This window comes from Euprymna scolopes, chromosome 19, assembly GCF_053919585.1.
Source record: "Euprymna scolopes isolate OS-2025 chromosome 19, ASM5391958v1, whole genome shotgun sequence".
In the NCBI taxonomy this organism is placed as follows: domain Eukaryota; kingdom Metazoa; phylum Mollusca; class Cephalopoda; order Sepiida; family Sepiolidae; genus Euprymna; species Euprymna scolopes.
Genome location: NC_136500.1, coordinates 13,035,636 through 13,060,603, shown reverse-complemented (window position 1 = coordinate 13,060,603; position 24,968 = coordinate 13,035,636). Strand labels below are relative to the sequence as shown.

At 32.9% G+C, this 24,968-nt stretch overlaps 1 protein-coding gene across 3 annotated transcripts in view; it reads right to left on the bottom strand.

Moving 5' to 3' along the window:
- LOC145303418 (guanylate cyclase 32E-like) overlaps window positions 1–24,968 on the bottom strand; it is a 305,413-nt gene that overhangs the window by 24,799 nt on the left and 255,646 nt on the right. For all 3 annotated transcript variants that reach the window (XM_080144747.1, XM_080144746.1, XM_080144745.1), the window contains exons 12-16: window positions 24,732–24,897; window positions 18,676–18,825; window positions 14,426–14,609; window positions 6,582–6,722; window positions 5,184–5,307 (exon numbers count right to left, since the gene is read on the bottom strand). In XM_080144747.1, coding sequence (XP_080000873.1) covers window positions 5,184–5,307; window positions 6,582–6,722; window positions 14,426–14,609; window positions 18,676–18,825; window positions 24,732–24,897 — 765 coding nt within the window. The remainder of the gene's footprint in view (window positions 1–5,183; window positions 5,308–6,581; window positions 6,723–14,425; window positions 14,610–18,675; window positions 18,826–24,731; window positions 24,898–24,968) is intronic.

Genomic DNA, 24,968 nt, shown 5'->3' with positions numbered 1-24,968 from the left:
TATGACTTGTAAGAAACCAGTTCAAATAACAAGATCTACCACTATCAATAGCAGTGAAACAGTCTACATATATAATCAAAACCAAAATACTAATTGCAATACCTCTAACCCACTCAGTCACACCAGGAGAAAGAAAAATATTTGGTTTAATCCTCCATTTAGTCTAAATGTCAAAACTAATATACCTCAGGAATTCTTCAACATTGTACAAAACTCTTTCAAATACCCACACAGATATAGTTCTATTTTCAATAAAAATTCAATCAGGATTTCTTATTCAACAATGCCTAAATTAGCACAAAGAATCTTAACATCTATTAACAAAAAAATTAAATCAGCCCAAAAAATCCCTTTCCACATTAAACCCAAAACTAACTGTAATTATGATAACAAATATCTTTGCCCACTCAATAATGATTGCATCCATAAAGATGTTATATATTCTTGCACTATTACTGAGCTCCCACGCAATCCTCCCATAAAAGACAGTAATATTTCGTCTTCAAGTTATCCCTCTTCCCATCCTTCATCTGATATAGTTACTAATCCAATACACCACTCGAGCAGCCCCTCCATATACAATCATAAGACTAGCAATAATAATAATAATAATAATAATAATAATAATAATAATAATAATAATTCTCCTAACAGCCATCCTAACACTAACAACACTCATTATCCCCTCCAAAATAGTCCTCATACAATCATTGTCTCACCATTTTTGAACACTATGAACAAAATTCAAACCATTTAACTAATACAAATCAGCAAATTAATATTAATACCAGACCTCGAGCTTTTAATAAAGTACGTACATATATCGGCGCTACTTCAACATTAATTAAGAAAAGAATATCAGACCACATTTCTTCTTTTAACAACCATAATTCTAATAATAACCAAGGAACTTCTCTAACCACTTTAATTAGAAAACTTAACTTTAATAATACCCCCTTCTCAATCAAATGGACCATCATAAAAAAGTTAAGTCTTATACTCCAGGCTCTAAGTTATGTCGCCTCTGCACAACCGAAGCTATAACTATAATTACTTCCCCTCAAAGTAACAATATAATAAATTCTAAAAATGAACTGATCTCTTTCTGTAAACATAAGTCCAAATTTAATTATGGCAATTTTGAAATGACATAGTTATTATTTTTACCTTTTAGATTGATATATACCTTCTTCTTTAACTTTAGCGTTTTTTCTACATACTTTCTTAATACTTTATAATTTAATAATCCTTTTTTTGAATTCTTTATTTTTTTCTTTGCTTGCCCGGTTTTTTTTTATCTGCAATTTCTGTTTTAGTCTTTAAATATTCCTATTCATCTAATATATCAATCTACCCACACTTTCATATCTTGTATGTATATTTACTTATATTTTACTATATGCATTTACTTACTTACTTTCTTGCTTTTTCCTGAATTTGCAGATACCGGTCATCCTCTCCCCTTAAATAATTTTTATTTTATATTTTATTTTTTATTTTTTATTTATTTATTATTTGTTATTTATTTTCTATTTGTTAATTAATTAATTAATTAATGTATTTATTTTCCATTTAGTGTCTTTTAACAACGCTTGCTGACATTTTCTTAAGTAATAACCTGTACATTTCTGTTGACCTATATTATTTTGCCCTATATATTTTTTCGCACTTTTTAACATTTCCTTTCTGGGTCATTTTGACATTTGTTTTTCTATTTTATATTTAATTCTATCACCATTTTTTCCTCTTCTTCTTCCCTGATCTTTCTTATTTATATTTATGTCTCGGCAGTAGTGTGAAAAGCATATCTTATATTTCGGCCTTTGGATTATTTTGGACCATCTTCCAATTACGGGATTTCCTTGGATTTTACTTTTGCAAATGGAAATTCAGTTAACTTTCTTGGAGTTATATTTTTGGATTTTACCATCATTGGATTATTTATCTTCCTTAGACTATCCATTCACGTATAATTACCTTTTTCTTCACCATATTCCCTCTGCTTCACTTTTTTGTTATCAAGTAAGATCTTTGACTTACTTGTTGTTTCATCAAATACTTTTGTATGCAAAATCCGATCCCACATTTTGCTAATTTCTACCCTCTGATGAGAAGGAAAGTATTTCTTCGAAACTCCGCCGATTAAGGACTATCCACTTACCACTTACTTTCTTTATATATATATATATATATATATATATATATATATATATATATATATATATATATATATATATATATATATATATATACGAGGGGCGTGCAATAAGTAATGCCCATGACCCACTTCCAGTTGTCTGATCTATCTGAAATTTTGCTTGTGCAATGATTTATATCTCTACGAGTTATGTGAACAGCTCTGAACTAATTGTAGTTTCTGTTTTACACGTGTTTGAACTGAGTCAGATGTGAAATCGAGCCTGTTGAATGTCGAGTAGTGATCCGGTTTTTGTATTTGAAACGACGCACACCACAGGAGACCTTTGATGAAATAAAAGAAACTTATGGTGATAATGCCCCATCATATGACCGTGTAAAACGAGCTGGAATCGTGAATTAAAACATGGTCGGAAGTCTGTTGGAACAGCTCCCAGACCTGGTCGCCCCACCCCCTTCTGCCATTGATGAGGCATCTGTCCGTCAAGTTGAGGCTGCCATTTTTGAAGATCGGTGTATTACTATTCGCCAAATAGTCCAAGATGTCAAAATTAGTACAGGGTCTGTGGAAACTATGATTCATGACCATTTGCATATGCAAAAGATGTCACACCATTCCAGAAGCGAGAACTCGTAGAGTGCTCGAGGATGAATTTAGAGATGAGTCAAAGTTTTTCAAAAGACTGATTACACAGGATGAAACCTGGGTCCATCACTATGATCCAGAGACCAATGACCAGTCAATGTAGTGGGAGCACTTGGACTCACTACCTCCAAAAAAGGCAAGGGTACAGCCCTCCGCTGGCAAGGCCATGCTCACAGTCTTTTGGGACCAGGACGGAGTAGTGATGACAGATTTCCTGGTAAAGGGTACCACAATTACAGGAGCCTATTATGCTTCACTTTTGAGGAAATTAAGGGAAGCTATCAAAATCAAGAGGCGGGCAAGATCAGCAAAGGTACCCTCCTGCAGGACAACGCTCCGGTCCACAACTCGCATGTCGCCAGATCAGAAGCACAGACGTAAGGTTATGAAATGCTCCCCCTCCTCCCTACTCTCTTGACCTTGCACCCTCTGACTTTCACCTCTTCCGAGCCATGAAGTTGTTTTTGAAAGGAAAGCGTTTCTCAGATGACGCAGCCTTGATTTATGAAGTCACGTCTTGGTTGGAGGACCAACCTGGGGTGTTCTACAAAAAAGGTCTCCAGAGATGCATCAAACGATGGGAGAAATGCATAACTCTGGGTGGTTCCTATGTAAAGAAAGACTAATAACTGTGTCAAGTTTCGTGCTCTACTGCTATGGGAAGTTGGTCTGGGGCATTACTTATTGCACACCCCTCGTATATATATATATATGTCTGATATATATATATATATATATATATATATATATATATATATATATATATATAAAGCTTAACGTCTGTGTGTGTGTGGGTCTGGTCACGAATAGGCTCCTATATGGTTGACTATTATAGAAAACTGATCACATATAATGATAGAAGATGTATCGAGACACAGGAATGGGTATGTTTGATCTGGCATAATGATGATTCATTAACATTGTGGGGTCTGCGTACGCGCCTGGTCCACAAAGTATGGAAATAAAAAATTAAAATATTAAAAATAACGTTTACAAGTGTTTTTGATATAGATGTACATAATAATACTTTGATGAGTATATTTTAACATTAATAGGGATGATATAATAAAATTGGTGGGTCTGCGTTCGCGCCTGACCTCCATAGAATGGAAATAGGCACAACCTTTAATAAAGACTTTTCAAATCTATCTGCGTAAGTATACTTTGATAATTACGTTTCCGTTTGAAGAAATATGGTATAATAAAATTATGGGGTGTTCCATCATAGAATGGAAATATGTCACAAAGTTTAACAAGGTTTTTAATAAAGATCCACATAATATTGTGATAAGTGTTTCAGTGTGAACAGGTATGGTATAATAAATCATGGGGTTTATCTATTTTATTTTTACTTTCGTCATATTTTGCTTTGGTTTTGATACCCCCAAATTCGAAGCTATCTCTTTACAACCCTTCCTTTTCATAACCTACCATACTTTCATAAATCAGCCTATTTCTGTAGGCTTTTATTGATAGTACACACATGAATATATATATATATATATATATATATATATATATATATATATATATATATATATATAGTCCCTATTCAAAGTAATCTCCTACGGTTGCAATGCATTTATACTGTCCCAACAATTTCTTGAAGGGCCCATGGGAGTCACTTTCTTTATTGTCTCATAACGACAGCCTCTAAAGTGTTCCTAGAGAGGTAGGTTTTGACCTGTTTTGATACCTATCTTAGTTAAATACTCTGTGCAAAAATGGAGCCGTGGACTGCATTATATTGACAATATTCGCACAAATCGTCTTCATCTTTAGCTCCTCGCGAATATTTGTGTGCACAGTTCCCACACTGACATCAAACTATGCACTATAGACACACGACGGTTCTTATCCAGGAAATTCTTTATTTAAGCAATCAACTCTGGTGTTCTGACCTTCTTACACCTTTCACACCTCTCATCAAGCATTGGATTATTGGCTGCAGATAATATATATATATATATACATATATATATATATATATATGTTTTATTTTTTATTACCGTATCTTTCTGTTAAATTACATTATTGTTTCAGCTACCCGGCCGTTTTTTTGGCCGTCCGTAGCTTCCTCAGACTTTTACAGGAGATTTCTGTAAAAGTCTGAGGAAGCTACAGACGGCCATAAAAACGGCCGAGTAGCTGAAACAATAATGTAAATACGGTAATAAAAAATAAAACTCATATTTGCTCTAAAACAGTATTGAACACTTTCTTCAGTTTTCATTAATTACCATATATATATATATATATATATATATATATATATATATATATATATATATATATATATTATAATTTACTTGGATATCTACAATCAAACTAACGTCGTCTAATCGTATTTATTTGTCAATTTCTCTTTTTTGTTGTTTACCTGCATTGGGTTGCTGGCAGCAGACAACGAAGTGAATCCCACAATGTCGCTGAAATAAATGGTGACGCTGTCGTAATGTTCTGGGACGACTTGACAGCCCGTCTTCAGGGTTTCGGCAACAGATCTGGCAAAGTGAAAATGAAATTAGAAAACAAATTTACATTTCATTACGTTTATTATCGTCCAGGTTGTTGCTCACTTACCATGCAAGTTGGAGATCTCGCAGTCATGTACAGTTTAATGTAATACTCCAAACGAGGTTCATTTGTACAGCCTACTCTCTTATATACGCGGAAAAAGACAAAAAAAAATCAAAGTATTTTATTGTAATAAACTACTATTAGCATACTGAATAACGAATAAAGTAAAAAAGAGGAAACAAACAACACAAAGGATCCCTCAGAACAAATAATAAAATAAAAAGCAAAACGAAATAACAATGTGTCAGACTAAGTTGTTGACAAAAACAATCATCAACAGAAATAGCTAAAAGAGAATATCAGAAACATAAAATGTGTTAGAATCAAATAATAAAAACCATTTTCAGATTTATAGAGGTGTTCAAGTCAATAGTTTTTATAAGAGAATCAACTTTCACAGACAAGGAAAATCGAACTATAAAAAAGTAGCAATACGGAAACGTAGCAATGCGAATCGGTAATACGTGTTCAACCTGAAAATCTGTTTTTCACAGTTAAGAAAAAAAAAAGAGATGATGAAATAGAACAGCAAACATAAACAGCTCAATATCCATTAATCACAGAACATATAATGAATGAATGACAAGATGGCGTAATGAAAGAAAATATAAGGTATTTGCAGCTTCTCTTCCAAGTTTCGGATTTTTAAATCATGTCCAAACGCATTTCATCTTCTTTTGGTGGATTGGTTGTTGCTATTTCTTCTGTTGAGTTAAGGGCAAAATAGATTCACTGATTGATATATTAATTGATTGCTTTTGAGCTACAAAACAGATACTCTCAAGAATTGTAAGTGTCAACTAAATCAAAGGAATAAATTGCTCGATGGTCAACATCACGAATTTTAAATACAGGCGTTTGTGATTCCTTATATATATATATATATATATATGTGTGTGTGTGTGTGTGTGTGTGTGTGTGCGTGTGTGTGTGTGTGTGCGTGCGTGTGTGAGTGAGTGAGTGTGTGCGTGCGTGCGTGTGCATGTTGGAAAAATCAATATTTCGCCTAAGTTTCATTTGAAGCCTATTTATGACTTGAAGTATAGAAAAGAAATGGAATGTATTCATACGAAGGCACAGTAATAGTTTCAGGACAATGAAGTGTGTTAGCCGCCTCCAATAAGTATATCGCTACAAAAGTATCATCAAATCTATAGTTTAATTGATTTGTTCCAGTATGAAATTCTCCGATTCTTACTTTGGTAACATTCTTTGCAATAGGTTTTCACTCCGTCGCTTCTCGTCTTCCAGTTGAATTGTCCGCTGCTTGACGATAACCTCCAAATGCTCCGCGTGTTTCTCCATCAAGCCCATTAAGTGTTCGTATATATTAGGTTTCCTATTAAAGAAAGAAAAGAGAAAACATACAATACAGTAAAAAGAGAATGGCAACGACACTGATGCAATTGAACCGCAAAGAACTATGTAATCTGTGGCTCGTGTTCGAGTTTGACTAAGTTTTATATTGTATTCACTTAGGGAAAGTATAAATCTGCGTGGCCTTCTTCCGGTTGACAAGACTCTCAGTGTAACTAGAATGTCATTGGGGAATTAGGCAGGTGATGGCAAAATGGTCACCGTTCCGTCTTGAGAAACAATAGATATCCTCTATGAGACTGCTTGCACGTTCAAGCGTGAAGCAAAGGTTGCTTACTCCCAACAACACACCATGGATCGTCACTGTTTGACTCCAATAGCAAGAAAAATTCCAGGACGACTGGAAACAATGTCGAGATAATCGAAAAGCACATATAATACTTTGTATTCCTAAATAGTGACCTATTTTAGTACATACTTTGGTGATCTGACAAGAACTGGTGTCTACGAGATTATTTATTAAGGTCGTCGTGATATTACTAGTCTAATTATTAAAACTCACGATTTCTGTCTGTCTGTCTGTCTGTCTGTTTCAATATTTTCATATTTTATTTCTTTGTAAACTAAAAGTCGCAGAGCGGCGCTACGGGCTTCAAGCGATTGAATTTTGTACGGACAGTTCTTTTATGGGTCTTTAGCCGGTTAAAATAGTTTTTAAGGGGTCAAAATTAAAAAAAAATTGTTGTACATTCATCCTTGTTTATTTTTACACAGTTCATATGCGTCACATGTTGCAACGATTGTAGCGTCACCATCTTTGAATGCTACATTTTTTTTCTTTCGGTTTCGATTCTAGCTGATAGCACTCAAATATTGAAATTACAACTCTATAATAAAATATACGAAATCAAATTTAAGCGTATTTTACGACTGGGGAAAGACAGCCGCCCCCCTACTCCGCTAGTAATAATTATGATAATTCGTAATAATTATTACGATGACTTGAACTGATATTGCAACAAAAAACAAAGGACGGCTTTTTAGGAAAACGCGGGCCATTTTTTAACCACTGACATGGAATGACGCAAGTAGAATAAAACAATGGAAATCCTGATTGACGCAATGATGAGAAAAACGGATTATTTTGGGTTATGAGAAAAGAGACGGAGAAAAAGATCGATATTTTTTCGTCGCCGGAACCTGCCAGCCCGTCTGCGTTTGTCTGTCTGTCTGTCCTCTCTCTTTATATATATATATATATATATATATATATATATATATATATATATATATATATATATATATTGAATTCATTCAAAACGTATCGCAAAAACAAAAACAAATAACATCTAAATCGCGATATATCCAAACAGTCGTGCGAGATGGACGAGCAGTAAGGGATTAGGCTCTTTACCGTGGGGTCCGGATTTTACGAAACACGTGTCAGTGGATAATTATATTTTGAAAACTGCAGCGTTTGTTTCTAATATCAACTAAAACAATCGTTCGTTTTTGCTATTGAAAATAAATATACATTCGTACGCATGGGAAAAGCAAAGCTGAAGATTTTATACATACATTTCAAGACAGACTTGACCGTTATATAACAGAATGACATAATGTAGGTTGACCTTGGAATGTTGTTCGGAATGCGCTTTTTTCAGATTGTATTTGATATATAATAAAGTAAGAGGTGGATTGAAACAAACAACTGAGAAAATTGCTATCGGCAATCCGAAAAGAGTAAAAATAATCACCGACTCACGAGGACTTTCGACGCGTTCGCTCCAACTGGTGGGCCGGCGAGGCACCATGGTATATAAAGAATCGGAAGTAAAAAAAAAAAGTTAGTGTCGACAACGTACCAATAATAAATGTAAATAGTAAAGTATTCTTTTTACGCTTTCTAATTTTCATTTGTGCATAAACTCGTGGAAAATGTGCCTTAGGAAAGGCTAGGAGAATTCCCAGAAGGTGGAAAATCAGTTTCGTTTTTTTTTTTTTTTAGTTTTATGTAATGTGATTTTGTCAACGAAGATCTTGACTACCTTACACATAATCATAAGAAATAACGTCATGCATAACCATTCAAGGGACTTTACAACCTGACGCATATCCAACTCGTATCGCAAATAAGATAGATGTCAATGTGTTATATTACGCCTAGTCTAGAAATAGGTAATATCTGGAATTGCACCTGTTATTTTTTACAAGAGAGTCACCACTTATCATGACCTGAAAGCCATTCGAGGATAAGGGTTATTGAGTGTTGGTAGTCACTAGAACAAGAGCGTAGTGATCGTTAGTAGGAGGAATTTGGTAAAATTTGATTACTTAAGACGACGGCTCAGCAAGAACTTGTTAACATTAGACTTGAAGACAACTTGAATGTAGTCAACTGGAAAACAGGCCAGCGGAACAGAGTTCCACGTGTGGGTAGTGCTAGGAAAGAAGTTTAGTTGATGGAATCTATGTTTGCATGGGGATATATGTTTGTTAACGTCTAACAGAATAAAATCGGCAATATCAAACGTATTTATATAAGTGAAATAGTAACGTACTCAATTGGCCGTCTATCTATTGTAAACAATTTATCGTAGAAAAATAATTATATAAACACAAGCAAATGATTAATTAACTTAGGCCCATTTACGACATATTAGAAGAAGAAGAAAAAGAAAAAGAAGAAAAAGGAAAAGAAGAAAAAAAGAAAACGAAGTGAAAGAAAAAAACGGGTAGATCTGCAAAAGAAAACTGAAGACAGGGTTGAGTTTTCGAAATATTTGTCTCGGCAAAGTCTATAATTTGTTGACGAAACTCGAAAATCTCTGTGAAATTCTTTACAACATACCGAAAAACAATTTTATTATATAAAAACAAGCAAATTATTAATTGAAAAGGGCCGTTTACAGCATAGAAGAAGAAGAAGAAGAAGAAGAAGACGACAACGACAATATTAAAACGGGCAGATCTGCAAAAGTAAACTGGAGACAGGGTCGGGTTTCAAAACTTCATAATTTCTTGATGAAACTCGGAAATCTCTGTGAAATTCTTTAAATGACTATTCTGAATGCGTACCAATTCAAATCCCGCATTGTTTAGAAATATGACTTACCAAACGTATTTAGATCCTATTTGTTTGTTTCTTCACGAGAGCAAAATTTGACATAATGTCGTTTTTAATGGGGAAGAGGGGATATCCAACTCCTCAGAAAGGGGTACTCTGGATTAAGATTGCATTAAACTGGAAAAGTTTCATCTACACTATTTAAGGACAGAATGAACTTAGTGTAGCATCAGAAAAGATTCTACACTTCCATCCCAGACATGAAAACAGATACCAGGTATGTTCTGACGATAAACGTATTTAGCTTCAGTGTTATGCAACTTAATCTTAGCATCATAATTCAAATATGTACAGAAGTCACTTTGAAAAATATGATAACTTAAGTTAAGATTAATAATGCTGGCAATTATACTGTGCAAAAAGCATCATCAAATCTATTATGGATATGTCGTCAAACAAACCAAATCAACGATTTAACCTCTATTGGATATGTATGTCTGTCTCTTTGTATTACTATTTGTACAGATGTCGTATATTTTAAATTCTTTGTTCTTCCTTCTTTTGCTTACTAAAGAGTTACCACATATCGAGGTAAAAATGCCACGCGAGGACAAATTAGCTTGAGATTCCTTTTTACTTTTTTATTTGATATTTACTTCTATTTTTCAAGTTAAATAATTCTTTTCTATTTCTCCTGAACAATGCCGCGACACGAATTCTTCAAGTATATATACATATATATATATATATATATATATATATATATATATATATATATATATATATATATACTAGCAAGACTCGTTAACCAGCGTTGACCGATGGAAGCATGCTCCCTCTACTCTTGTTGTTGTTGTTGTTGTTGCCCAACACCGAACCTCCTCATATTAAGAACTGCTTTCGGAATAGACACCCCTTACCTCCGCATGTTAAGAACGGCTTTCTGAATGATCACCGGCAACATCCCCATGGTAAGAATGGATTTCGGAATAGACACTCCATTTTGGTAGAGGGGGGTGACTGTCCAAATATGTGCCACAAATTTTACCTTGATAATCGCTGCCAGGATCCCCACGCACAAATACTATGAACAAACAACGAAATTTCGGCTGGTAGTGTCAATCGAGTACAATTAGATTTGTTCCAAACTACTTGTATTAGCCAAATATAAATGAGATTTTCTGAATCAGTATAGTGTAAAATCTATAAAAGTTGTCATTTTAAAGAAAAGTTGTTGGTAAATCCAAGGTAAAGATTTATTTTAAAAATAATTGGTCTATAATAAAACAGCCCCCCCTCGTAAAAACAATAAAGTACGGTTGTTATTGTTGTTGTTGCACAACCCCGACCTTCTCATGGTAAGAACGGCTTTCGGAACGGACACCTCATACCTCCTTATATAAAGAACGGCTTTCGAAATGGACACTTCATGTCACCCGCACCATTTCCGTATTAAGAACGACTCTTAGAATAGACACCCCACTCTGTGGGTGAGAATGAAAGGGGGGGTTGTCATAATATTTGCTCCATATTTACCCTTGATAATTACTGTCAGGTGCTTTTTCTAGAATAATACATTATTATGTTCTTAGCCAAAGAGAAAGCTGTAATGTTAGTAGGTATAAATTATTATTTTTTGAATCGGGAAGTGGAAAGATAATTGTATACCTATGAGTGTATAATTCAGTTTAGAAGGGTGTCAGGTCAATACAGTTATAATGTGTATATATCTTGCCGGTCTTGACTGGGGGCGGTGGGAGGACTTAAGATTTAGAGGGGAAAATAGGAACTACTTCCTCTAAAGATATTGGCAACTGTGTTGATGCTTCTCATAGAATGGGATGTAGGACTTTATTATAACGAATAAATGTATATAAAACGGCATTCTAAAGTTACATAAATGGTGGATAATAATTTAGAAATAATAAATTTGTATGTGGCATCAGCTATCGCCAACCTACGGTAATTTGGTACAGAGGGGAATTTCTGCAATCAAAATATTATATATGGAGATAAAAATATTTAACTTGCAAAACGTAATCAAGTAAAATAGTATAAAGTAATATCAAACTAGTTAGTTATTTTAATTTTTCCAGTCTAGAAGAATAACTTATACTGACCTAGGACTGAATATATATATATATATATATATATATATATATATATATATATATATATATATATATATATATATATATATATATATATACAGAGAGAGAGAGAGAGAGAGAGAGAGAGAGAGAGAGAGAGAGAGAGAGAGAGAGAGAGGGAGAGAGATGAAGATATTTTATATACTAGATGAAAGTTTTTTTTTAATTAATGTGGGGTCGAAAGGAGATCGTGCCAGCTTTCTAACCACACACGCACACACAGGAACACACACACGCACACACATACACACATACACAAAGACAAACACACACACACACACAAACACACTCACGAATACACATACGCACGCACACACACACACACACTCATACAAATAAACGAGCGCACGAGCATATTCCTTTCCTGTTTGTGAAGTGTTTATTCGATATTGTATACTTTCCGAATAGTAAGCCATTCGCTGCAGCTGAGATGTTTATAAATGTCCGCACATTTATAAACCAACCAGGCTTTCTAGTACGCACATGTTAGCATCTCAAGAAAATTTCCACAAGATTTTTTTACCATAGATTTGCGTGATGCAATTATTTATATCTCGCTCTTTAGAACAAAACGCATCTATCAACAGGATTCGTGGGATTACTTTCTAAGTATAACAAGTTATCAGAAGATTAAAACGAGAAAAAAAAAAAGATCTCTACGAGCGTTTAGTTATTAAATCATGACTTATTTTACTGACAGGATTCCCATATAACAAAGTTGTTTCGAGTATTTGAATTTTTAAGATAAGGATTTTCTTCTTCTTCTTCTTCTTCTTATTATTATTATTATTATTATTATTATTATTATTATTATTATTATTAGCAGCAGCAGGAGCAGCAGCAGCAGCAGTAGTAGTAGTAGTAGTAGTAGTAATAAAGTAGTAGTAATATACGGACTACTGTTTTCAGCTTGAGTGTTATTTTCACAACGTTTAGGTCGATGTAAGTTCGGAGTTTACGACAGAAATATTGTGAAAATAACATTCACGATGAGAACAGTAGTCCGAATAATAATAATAATAATAATAATAATAATAATAATAATAATAATAATAACCTGTTTGAAAGCTTCTTGTGAGTCAATGATAATAATAATAATAATAATAATAATAATAATAATAATAATAATAATAATAATAATAACCTGTTTGAAAGCTTCTTGTGGGTCAATGATAATAATAATAATAATAATAATAATAATAATAATAATAATAATAAATATAATAATAATAAATATAATAATAATACCTGAAGCTGTTTGCTGAAAGCAAAAAGGAACTGTAAAAATAGACACAACCAGAATATTAAGCCAATACATTGAAATAGAAAAAGTTGCATTACTATAGGTGAAAAAGGGAAAACTAGAGATATCAGAATGTATGGGACTCCCCAACCAAGAAAAGATCGGATGAATGACACTTACAACCATGTAGAAGTGCTACAAGCAGATACCATCTAATCTACAGAAATCAAAACTAAGATTGGAATAGAGTATATGAGAAGAACGAGGAAATTATTAGGAACGAAACTATACAGTAGGAATTTAATTAAAGGAATAAACACTTTGGCAGTATCGTTAATAATGTTCTCTGTACCATTTATGAGATTGACTAAAGAAGAACTTAGACACCTTGATCAGAGGACGAGGAAATTGATGACGATGTATAATGTATTACATCCAAAAGACGATACTGGCCGACTGTATGTGAAAAGGAGCGAAGGATAAAGGGGACTTATAAACGTAGAAGGTAAAAAAAAGACTTGGAAAAGTACGTAATTCAGAACACTGGAAAATTGATGACCGCAGCGATAGACACCATCAAGAACAACAATACAGAAAACAATGAAACCAGAAATAAAACGACAACAAAACTGGGAAGGAAAAGAGCTACATGGACGATTTATCGGAATAACAAAAGAAGAGAATCATGAAAGCACCTAAATGTGGCTAAGGACACATGAACAGAGAAACAGAATCCCTACTTACAGTTGCACAGAACAACGCAATTAGAACCAACCACGTTAAAGCTAACATCGATAAAACACGAGGAAACTGTAAATGTAGATTCTATGAGCAGAGAGACGGAACAGTAAACCGCATAATAGTAAATAATACATAATGCCCTTTATTATCTTAGGTACATTATTGAGAGGGCGAGAGAGAGAGAAGGGAGAGATAAATATATATATATATATATATATATATATAGAGAGAGAGAGAGAGAGAGGATAAGGAGGGAGATGGAGTCTACCACTCTCATTTTTAAAAGCTTACTTTTTCACATTATTCGACATCGCTCTAAACGAATTCTCAGCTGCTAGAACCTAATTTCCACTTCGTGTTGTTTGCCCTAGTTAATTGACCTCTTAAACTCTTACTTCCTATATCATCTTTCTTTAAAGTCATCTCAAAATACAACGCCACTCCATTAGAACTATCTTAAACTTATAGTTCGTATCTATTGTTTAACATCGACAGACAAGTAGGTGAACAATTAGGATACTTACAGATCTTGAACAAGAGGTTTTAGCCTGAATCTTATGGCTCTGAAGTCGTGTCTCTCCGCCGGGTCTTCTTTCCAGCAATCTTCAATGCAACGGACAACGCTCTCGTCGCACTCAAGCCGGTCGATGGGCGGCCGGAATGGTTTCTGCTGTTCCGGTTTCATTTCGCAAAGTTTCTGGATAATTTCTAGTACGACAAAAAAAAAACAAAAAAAAACAAAAAAAAAAAACACCATAAAAAAAACAAGCATAAAAAATAACACCAAAAACCAAAAACAAACAAACAAAAATCACATCCAAAAAACAAAAACAAACAAACAAACAAACAAAAACAAACATTATGAAAACAAAAATCAGTCATAAATATAGTACATAAGATAATTTGTCTATCGAGCTACCAGACTTGTAATGTCTCTGACGTTTTTGGAGATACAATTGAAAACAAAGCTCTATGCTAAGATCAAACGATTTCTTTAAAGTAAAATTTGACGATGAATCTAATGGACTTTAGTAATTTCATTTTAGGGCGTTTTACAACATCATTGAGGGGCCTGCGTCCATATCTACAAATAATAAAGATATTTTCTTTCTTTTATTTATTTATAGCATGAAAATGAACGAGAATAGAAAGTGGGCATTTCAGGACTCTTATTTTGTACTTTTGTTCTTATATTTCACGAACGATGAAGAATTACTGTGTTCTGAGCCAGAACATATCCATCTCACACACCGTTGGCTTGTTTTGACCTCGAAATAGTATTTTTACCTCTTTACATCAAGTGGCTTCATGCCTTGTCTGAAGCGATTTCCATAAAAAATATAGAAATTAAAAATAAGGATAAAAATAGTAATCAAACAGAAATTTTTATTCAATCCCGAGCAACGTTGCGTGTATGAGTTACATATGTGTCATAACTGTTTCAATTTTTTTTTCTGCAAAATTGTGATAATCTAAATTGAACAAAAATTACAGATGTTTTCTCTATACAATTAACTGCTTTAAACAAAACGTTTTTAATATACTTGAAAGAACAAATGTTTCTCTTTCTCTCCTACTTTTATAATCATCGAAATTAGTGAAATCACCATTTTTAAAATCAAATCGATTGATTGCCTGCTCTTGTTGGGGACCTCTTCACATGCCTCCTCGCAGAAACTTTATCCACAATACATTTATATTGCACTGTAGAGAATCTACTTTTGATTTAATAAAATTATCTGTAAATAATGGCTTCACTTAAAGTTTAAAATGCAAAAGTCAAGTATCATGGTTCAATTGTGCTCAACACAGAAACATTCATTTCAAACGCGCCCCTGTCTTATCAAAGAGCCAACTTGATTTTATGAAATTGTTTTTACTTAATCGCTTAAGCGTACAGAAATCATATGTTGTTGTTCAATAGTGATGCAAAAAGAAACATTTATTTCCAACACGTCCCTACTTATAAAAGAATCTACAGTTGATTTTTTTTTACCAAGCCTTTCTGCTTGTACGGTGAAAAACTTTTCAAATGACCTTGTGATGTTAGGTTGTATAAAAGTGTTAACTTTGTCCAAAATTCGAATCCATTCTTTAATCTCTACTATTATATAAAAAGGAAATTTTTGCGTGTGTCTGTGTGAGTCCGTTCCCTATGGACTCGAAAACAGCTGGGTCGATTTTTATGAAATTTCACTTGAAGGCATTTTATGTGCCTGGCAGGGTACTTAGATAGGTATTTTAGCGGGATTTTTGGATAAGTATCGATAATCAATTACACAGCCTAACATCACAAGTGCATTTGAAAAGTTTTATTACCACAATAATCAAAAGACCCAGCATATAAAATCAATAGTAGGTTCTTTTATATGAGAGGGCACATTCGAAAATAATGCTTCTGTTTAGAACACAACTGAATCATGATACTTGACTTTTGCATTGTAGACTTTAATTCAAGTCATTATATACAAAAAGGATTTTATAAAATACACAATAGGTTCTCTGTGGACTAATTTACTGCGGGGAAGCATGTGAAGCTTCCTCAGGTGCACCAAAATGAGTCCCTTACTAGAGCAGGCAATCAATCGATTTGCTTGAAAAATGGACGAATTCACCGATTTCAATGATAATAAAAATATGAGAGTGTGAAACATTTAATGATTATTATTCAATCTTAGGTAACGTAAAATCTCCATGCTAATATATATATATATATATATATATATATATATATATATATATATATATATATATTGGTATATTTAGGCAGCATTTTTTCATTCAAGCAAATATTATTAAATACAACGGAGACATTTTTATATATATATATATATATATATATATATATATATATATATTCGGTCTAAAGACTCGAGATTTGATATAAGCGGTATTGAGATTTGGGAAAAACGTTTGAATCTGTTTTCGGCCGGAAATTTGGCTGTTAAGGAGTCAAAGATTAATAATTTATACCTTTGAGAACTCTGCAAAACTCTTCCGCCAATTTTGGATCTAAACACTTGAAATTTTAGATATAGATTACTTGGAGATGGATCTAACTTTATAATTTGATTTGAGCCCCAAACAATAAATGATAATGGGTTATAATTGGAGTCAAAGTTTAAAAAAATTGACCTCTGCGGTCTCTACCAAATTACTCAGCGAATTTTTGGTCTAAACATTTGAAATTTTGCATAAAGTGTATTCAGACATATGGCAAGATTTTAATCGATATTTTGCTGAAAATTTGGCTTCCAAGGGGTTAAAGTTCAAAAGATTTGATCTTTGCCGTCTCTAGCAAACTATTAAGCCAATTTTGGTTCTAAACATTTGAAATTTTGCATAAAGGGTATTCAGACATGCAACAAGCTTTTTAAGCAGTTTTTGGACGAAACTTTGGCTGCCAAGAGGTCAAAGTTTACAGAGCTGACCTTTGCAGACTCTAGCAAAATCCTCTGCCAATTTTGGGTCTAAACACTTGACATTTTAGATGTAGGTTACTTGAATATTGGTCAAACATTTTAATTTAATTTGAGCCTAAAACAGTAAATGTTAAGGGGTCAAAATGGCGTCAAATTAAAAAGAAATTTGACCTCTGTGGTCTCTACCAACTTTTCTCTATGGTAGTTAAGGAAGTCTATTAGATAGAAAGGCATTACCATACATATTCACACTTTTTAATATGTACATATGCACATAAAGTTATGGACAGTACATAGGGCCCAAGCAAAGCCGGGTTGAACTGCTAGTAAGAATATAAAAGTGAACTTAATCAGAGTCAAATTACTGCAAACATTTGGATTCCACTGTATGCTGTTAACAAAGTGATTGTCCAATTCACCGGCGAGGGGAAACAATATCATTTTGCATGGGTCCATCAAGACTTTCTGATAATAGTTTTCATTATTAATGATAATACGGTTGTCTATTTGCTTCATGTCTATAGAACTGAGCAGTTAAGCAAATCGGATAAAATGTGAATGTGAAATGGCGCATCGGATCAGAATCAATTGTTCATATAAATACCAAATCTGCAACATGACGATGATAAAGTAGTTAAAGACACGGATTGACGGCCTGAGTGTTCCAAGTTCGAATCCAGTTAGTCCAACATAAATCATTTCCGCATAGGATGTTGCCAACCTTCACGTCATCCTTCCCGTAATTATCCAATGTCTTTCTAGAAAAAATTTTGATTAGAAATATATCGGGTATCGGGGAAACCAATGCCAACAATAGAATATTCGGGTTCATACTATAAGGATCCCAAATCTGATAAAACCGGACTGTTAATTTATTTATTCTCATCTTTCTTAGTTGTTGTTTTACATCGTTTCAACCAAATATTCCTCTGGCCTTCGTCAGGTGGCAACCGCGACAGGATAGGACTCCGAATCTCCTAACTGCTTTCACAGCAATTACTGTCATCAATAGTTGTTGTCGTCTCATCACGTTTTTTGGGCAAGTAAGCCTCTGGCCGGCTTTGGTTAGGATTGAAACCGTTATCTTCAGATAATTCTCACCTGGAACCGTAGTGATTCAACATCTCTATCCAACAGTTGGCCGAAACGTCGTGGAGCAACAACTAATAGAGATGAGGATAATAGTCCGCAATAAATAAATTAATAAATAATACTCATCTCAATAATGAATTCCAATTAAATAATAAATACCGGACTGATTTTTATTATTATTATTATTATTATTATTATTATTATTATTATTATTATTATTATTATTATTATTGTCTTTTTTAGGTAGGGGGATTACGTACCTTTGTTAGAGAGGTTCATACCTTTCCAAGGTGACTGCCTCGTGTGGATCTCGTATAATATCAGAGCGAAAGAATAATTGTCACCGCTTTCTGTGCCGTCTGGATTTCGGCAAGTACTACGCAGAAGTTCCGGTGCTGTGTACAAGAGACCTGTTGAGAAGATCACGAAGAACAAGCTTTATTACAAACGACGAAGCTGATCCGTATGAATGAAAACAATAACAGCATTAATGTATACCAAATTTTCTTAGAAAATAAAACACATATACATTATGGTAATTGACTAATAATTCAGAACTATATGATCGATATCTTAATTAATTAACACTTATTTCAACAAATATATTTCACATGTATTATATAAAAATGCGAAAAACCCGTCCCAGGGCAGGTAAAATTTATTAGTTTTGCAATACTGTCCTCTTACGAAAATTGAAATCAATGATTCTGTGAAAATTCGACCAGGCATCGATACCGGCGGTTCCAGTAAGAATATGGCTAAAATAAATGCAGGGTGGCCCAATTAAAAGAAGCCAGATCTCTCTAATCTTTCTCTTATCGACCAACTGACACCACAAGACAAAATGCAATTCTTTTTCCAACAAGATGGCGCTACATGCCACATGTCTCACAGATCACTGATACGAGTTCATGACATGTTTACAGAAGAGAGAACAATAAGCAAAGATTTATGGCCACCATGTTCCCCGCACTTGTAATCATGTGAATTTTATCTTTGGGGGACTTTAAAACAAAAAGTTTATGCAAATAATCCCCACAATCTACAGGGTGGTCAAAAAGTCAGGTAACATGTTAAAGGTAGAAAAAACAATATGATCCATTATAATCTCTATTCGTTTAATATTATTTGTTTAAATATTTGAGTGTAATATATAAACTACCCCTCCTGATTTCTGGCTTTGGGGCTATGTAAAGGATAGCGTTTATGGCAAGAAGCCTGATACAATAGCGTCTTTAAAGCTATTTATTGAAGAGATTGCGCGGATATCAGCTGACATGATTACACGTGTTACACAATCAGTGGTTAATCGCTTCCATCGATTGATAGAGAGAAATGGACGACAATTAACAAAATAAACATATTTCATGTTTGTTTCATTTTATATTTCAATGTATGGTACTTAAATATACGTGTATTGCTAATATCGTTTTTCTTTAAAATGTTACCTGACTTTTTGACCACCCTGTAGACTAACTAAAGAAGAACATTACCAACGCTATCAGGAGAATCATCAGAGAAGATTTACAGGCAGTATCTGCAAACGTTCTAAAACGTGCCCAGAAATGCATAGATGTCAACGGGGAACACTGCTAGCATCTTATATAACACTGCAGATAATTTAAACAATAAAACAATGTTCCTCTTCTCTACTACATTTTTCTGGGCTACTTTTAAGTGGGCATGCTGAACATGTTATCAGCCGAAGGACTCATCTATTAATCTTATTTTACTTTTAAAGAAAAAAGTGACAAATGTAAGAGAATGGCATCCACACAGTCTGTATTATTTTCTACCCCGCTTTTTTGGGGGCCTGTTTTTCGACACTGCTATCAAGTTTTAACTTATGACAACATAAGCCATAAGCCTAACTCACGTTAGTGATATAGCTCTAAGTCAATTGAATCAAATAACATTAAAAACTTAGACGCCTTGCTTACACATCCCGACCATCTGGCTCAGATTATAGTGTTTCTAGATAAAATGGAGTTTAAATCATTGGAGATATTTTAAATAGGTAATTCATGAAGTAAATATGGTATTGTGGTGATTTCTGAAGAGACAGTGATAGCAAATTGTAAAAAAGAAAAAGGATCAATACTTGGAAGAATGGATAATATATTTTTTTACATACCAGTTGAAAATACATAACCCATAATCAGTCCGACAGTGGCCGGTTTTTCTATCAGCCTGACGTATAGTCCTGTTCCTATGGGAACCAACACTCCCATGCATTATTTTATCTCTTTGAGAAAGATTCAGTTTACTGCTAATCGCCCCTACTGGGAAATGCCGACGAGGCTGCTCAAAAAATTTTTGTAAAGTAAAGTGTATATTTTTTAATACGCTGGCTTTTCAAAATTGACAAGAGGTAAATAATAAACAAAGAACGTCCACCAACCTCTCCAACACACATCGCATATTGTTGATAGCATTGTTTCTGATTTGATGAAATTGTATTTGCAAATAAATAACTCAAAGAAACTGTTTAATTAATTGTATTTTGCTTTTAAATAAGCTAACCGTTACTTTATATAACGCATAAAGTTATACTTTCGTATATTAATTTATGTGATTCGTATATTAATTTATGTGATTAAATGAAGTAGTCATATGTATATATATATATATATATATATATATGTATATATGTGTATATATATATATATATATATATATATATACACACATATGACTACTTCATTTAATCACATAAATTAATATGCGAAAGTATAACTTTATGCGTAAACTTTAAGTATTTACTTCAACAGTGCACAATACGTAGGTAGAGCTAAGTTGTAAGTTATAAAATATATATATGTGTATATAAAATATATATATATGGCAATTAAGCTACCATAATTGCTATATATATATATATATATATATATATATATATATATATATATATATATATATATATAAAGGCTATATGTCTGTCTGTCGCCATCATTTCAAACTCTATCTCTCCAAAACTAAAAGTCGCAGAGCAGCGCTATGATTGAATTCGTATGGGACGTGTTTTTATGAATCTTTCCGTGGTTACATAGAGTAAAGAAGGCCGATGCACGTGACAGCGTGACGTCATTATCAGATCCACTTGTAGGTCTATGGTCTAAACTATCAGCAGCAGTTTCGTCTAGTTTTCAGTTGCTCTCCAACATGGTGTATTCTTGCGTTATTCCAAATTGCCGGGGAAATTATCCAAAAGGTCTCAAAGTACATATATTTTCTTTTCCTAAAGAGAAGGGGCAAGTCTCAATGTGGATACGTGCCATTAGAAGGGAAACTTTTATTCCAACCAAATATAGCAAAGTAAGTAATGTTAATAGTTTATAATTAAACGTGTATTTAATTAGAACTGTATTCAACTGCTTTCATAACGTTTGATAACATTGTTAATATAAATTAAAGTACTTTCATAACGTTTGATAACATTGTTAATATGAATTAAAGAAGCAATACTATTTATTGCTAATATAGCAAATATGTTGATATTTTTAACTGTTTATTTTCTTATAAGGCTAAAAAGTCTATCAGGAAGGTTAGTTTTTAAAATTATAAACAAATAATTTTTACATGAGAATATTTCTCAAAAGTCTTTATTTAAATATAAATTTAATAATAATAATAAATAAAACATTTCATTGAGTATTTCCAAATATTTTAAAGTTTTATATTTTTTCTAAAGTCGGTTTGAAAATTATTCACCACGCGGCTATTAATAAAATTAGCGGTGACTGAACGTTATATATTCAAATTGATTGTTTCTTTTAAGAATTATAAACCAATAATTTTTAAATGAGAATATTTGCCGAAAATATATATTTTTTAATTTATTTACTTGCCTCTCCACGAGGGCACATTTAGACACAAGGTCGGTTTTTAATGTGGGAAAATCTAGTTTCCCAAAAAGGGGCAATTTGAATAGGAACAAAAATAAAATAAAAATTGTCATGAAGGATTTCTCCTCCACTGACCGAGGACAGAACAAATGAAGTGTAATATCAGAACAGATACTACGCTGTGATCCTGTGCCGAAGATAAATGTTACAAAAGACAAGATAAGTTACTAATGTTCCAACTGTGTTTTAACTTACGTTTTTCTTTACTTCCAAACAAAAGTGGTGTCAAGTATATTAGAATGAAAACAAATATCGTTTGTTTTCATTCTTAAAATTATTTATCGTTTGTTTTTACTTTTAAAATTATTCATCGTTGGTGCTTAATATGTTTTTTAATTGTTTGTTTCCTAAATTCATAATTCACTTTTATCAGTATTAAATTGTATATTGCTTTAAAATTACTTAATTTTACATAGATGATACTTAATCCTCATCTCTAAAGTTCCAAAAATAACATTCAACCCATGTGATTTTTCTCTAAACTAAATTAAAAAAAATATTTCTGCATTAATATTTTTTGTTTGTTTGTTTGTATTGAAATTATTTATTTGATTTCAATTTTTTGTATTTTATCGTTTATTTTCATTCTTAAAATTATTTATCGATGGTTCTTACTTTTGAAATTATTCATCGATGGTGTTTAATATGTTTTTTAATTGTTTGTTTCCTAAATTCATAATTCAGTTTTATCAGTATTAAACTGTATATTGCTTTAAAATTACTTAATTTTGCATATTGTCGTTTGTTTTCATATATTTTATATTGAATAAAGTTCAGTTTTAGTTTTAATCGAACTCTGTTCCTTTTCCTTTTTAAAAATGTTTTATTATTCTTTTTCAAATGGCCCTCATATAGTACTGACAGTCTGACAGTCTGACAAATCATTGTCTGCAGGCATTTTTCAGTTAACAGGCCTTCTTCTTACTCTCGATGGCTGTGATTTTTCGCCTGTTAAAATAGTTTTTAAGGGGTCAAAAATAGGTCAAAGTTGAAAAAATCGTTATTCATTTTGTACATTCATCTTTGTTTATTTTTTATTTTTAATTTTTAATCAGTTCATATGCGTTTCACGTTGGTAAAGTGGTAACGTCACCAGCTTTTAATGCTACAGATTTGCTTTCAGTCTCGATTATCTTTTATGGCACCCAAATATTTTTGCTTTACTTTTGAACAAGACTTTATAATAATATATATGCGAAGTCTAGATAAATTAAAATATCATATTTAAGCGTATTTTACGACCGGCAAAAAATGTACTAGAAGACGTGCCCGACAGAGCCCAGTATATAAACGTAATGTTTGATTCCTTAAAAAAAATGAAAAATGGAAAAAAAAGAAAAAAAGAAACTGAGGCATAGTCATGCGAGTATTATGCTTTCTTCTAAACATTTCACTTCTTGTAAATAAAAAAATACTCAAAATGAGATCGAAACCGAAGCCTAAAGACAGTCAAATACGATAACCATTAGGCCAGTTTGTTCTTATTTATTCTTTAAAAAGTTTCCACTAGGTTCGAATCTCCTATATACACAATTTTAAATCTGTAGATGAAACATTCGTGGAGTACATAGGTTGAAAAGTATCCTCACACGCCTTCTCACATTATATATATATATATATATATATATATATATATATATATATATATTGTGGACTTTTCAACGGCTTGGCCAATGTTTTTAAAATTTCATACTAATGTACTTTATGTGTCTGGGAATGTTCTTAGATAGGATTTGTATCCGAATGTCTCCAATAAGTTTCAGTAATCGTTAATCGAAAAAATCCGATTAAATAAGGAATAGTCATATTATGACCAAAATTATACAGTTTTATACAGCCTAACATCACAAGGAGATTTGAGAAAGTTTATTACCACACAAGCAGAAGGACCTGGCGTATAAAATCCACAGGAGGCTCTTTCATAAGACAGGAGCGCGTTCGGAAATGATGTTTCCGTTTGGAGCACAACTTGACCATGATAATTGATTTTGCATTTTACTTTTTTTTCAAGCCAGTATAAGAATACATATGAATAAACAATTAGTTCTCTACAAGGCAATGTAAACTACAATATATGCAGGGAGGCATGTGACGCTTCTTCTTGGTGCACTGCGGTGGGTTCCCGACTAAAGCAGACAATCAATCGATTTGAATGAAAAAATGGCGATTTCACAGATTTCGATGACAATAAAAGTATTAAAAATGTGAAACATTCGTTGATCCTCATTTAATTCCAAGCAACGTCGGGACTCCTTGCTAATAGATAATAAACACGTAACATGGTCTTCGTATTTCTTTTGTTTACTTTCGGTTTTATTTATGACTCGGAGTCGCCCTTTTTGCTGCTTGTTCCTATTAAATTGTTGGTTCATTACAATAAAAAACAAAAAACAAAAAACAAACAAACTCACGCTCGTAGTATCGCTCTTCGTCAATTGGATCAATACCGTCCGGTTCACAAAGGGCATTTAACCCGAAATCTGTAATTTGCAGCATCCAACGTGAATCCACCAAACAATTGCTCGGCTTCAGATTTCCATGACATTTGATTTCGCTGTCATTAATGAACAACATTCCCTAAAAAGAATACAAATCGTTTATCTTTTAATATTATACATCGAAAATGTTGAGAAGAGAAAGAAACGCCA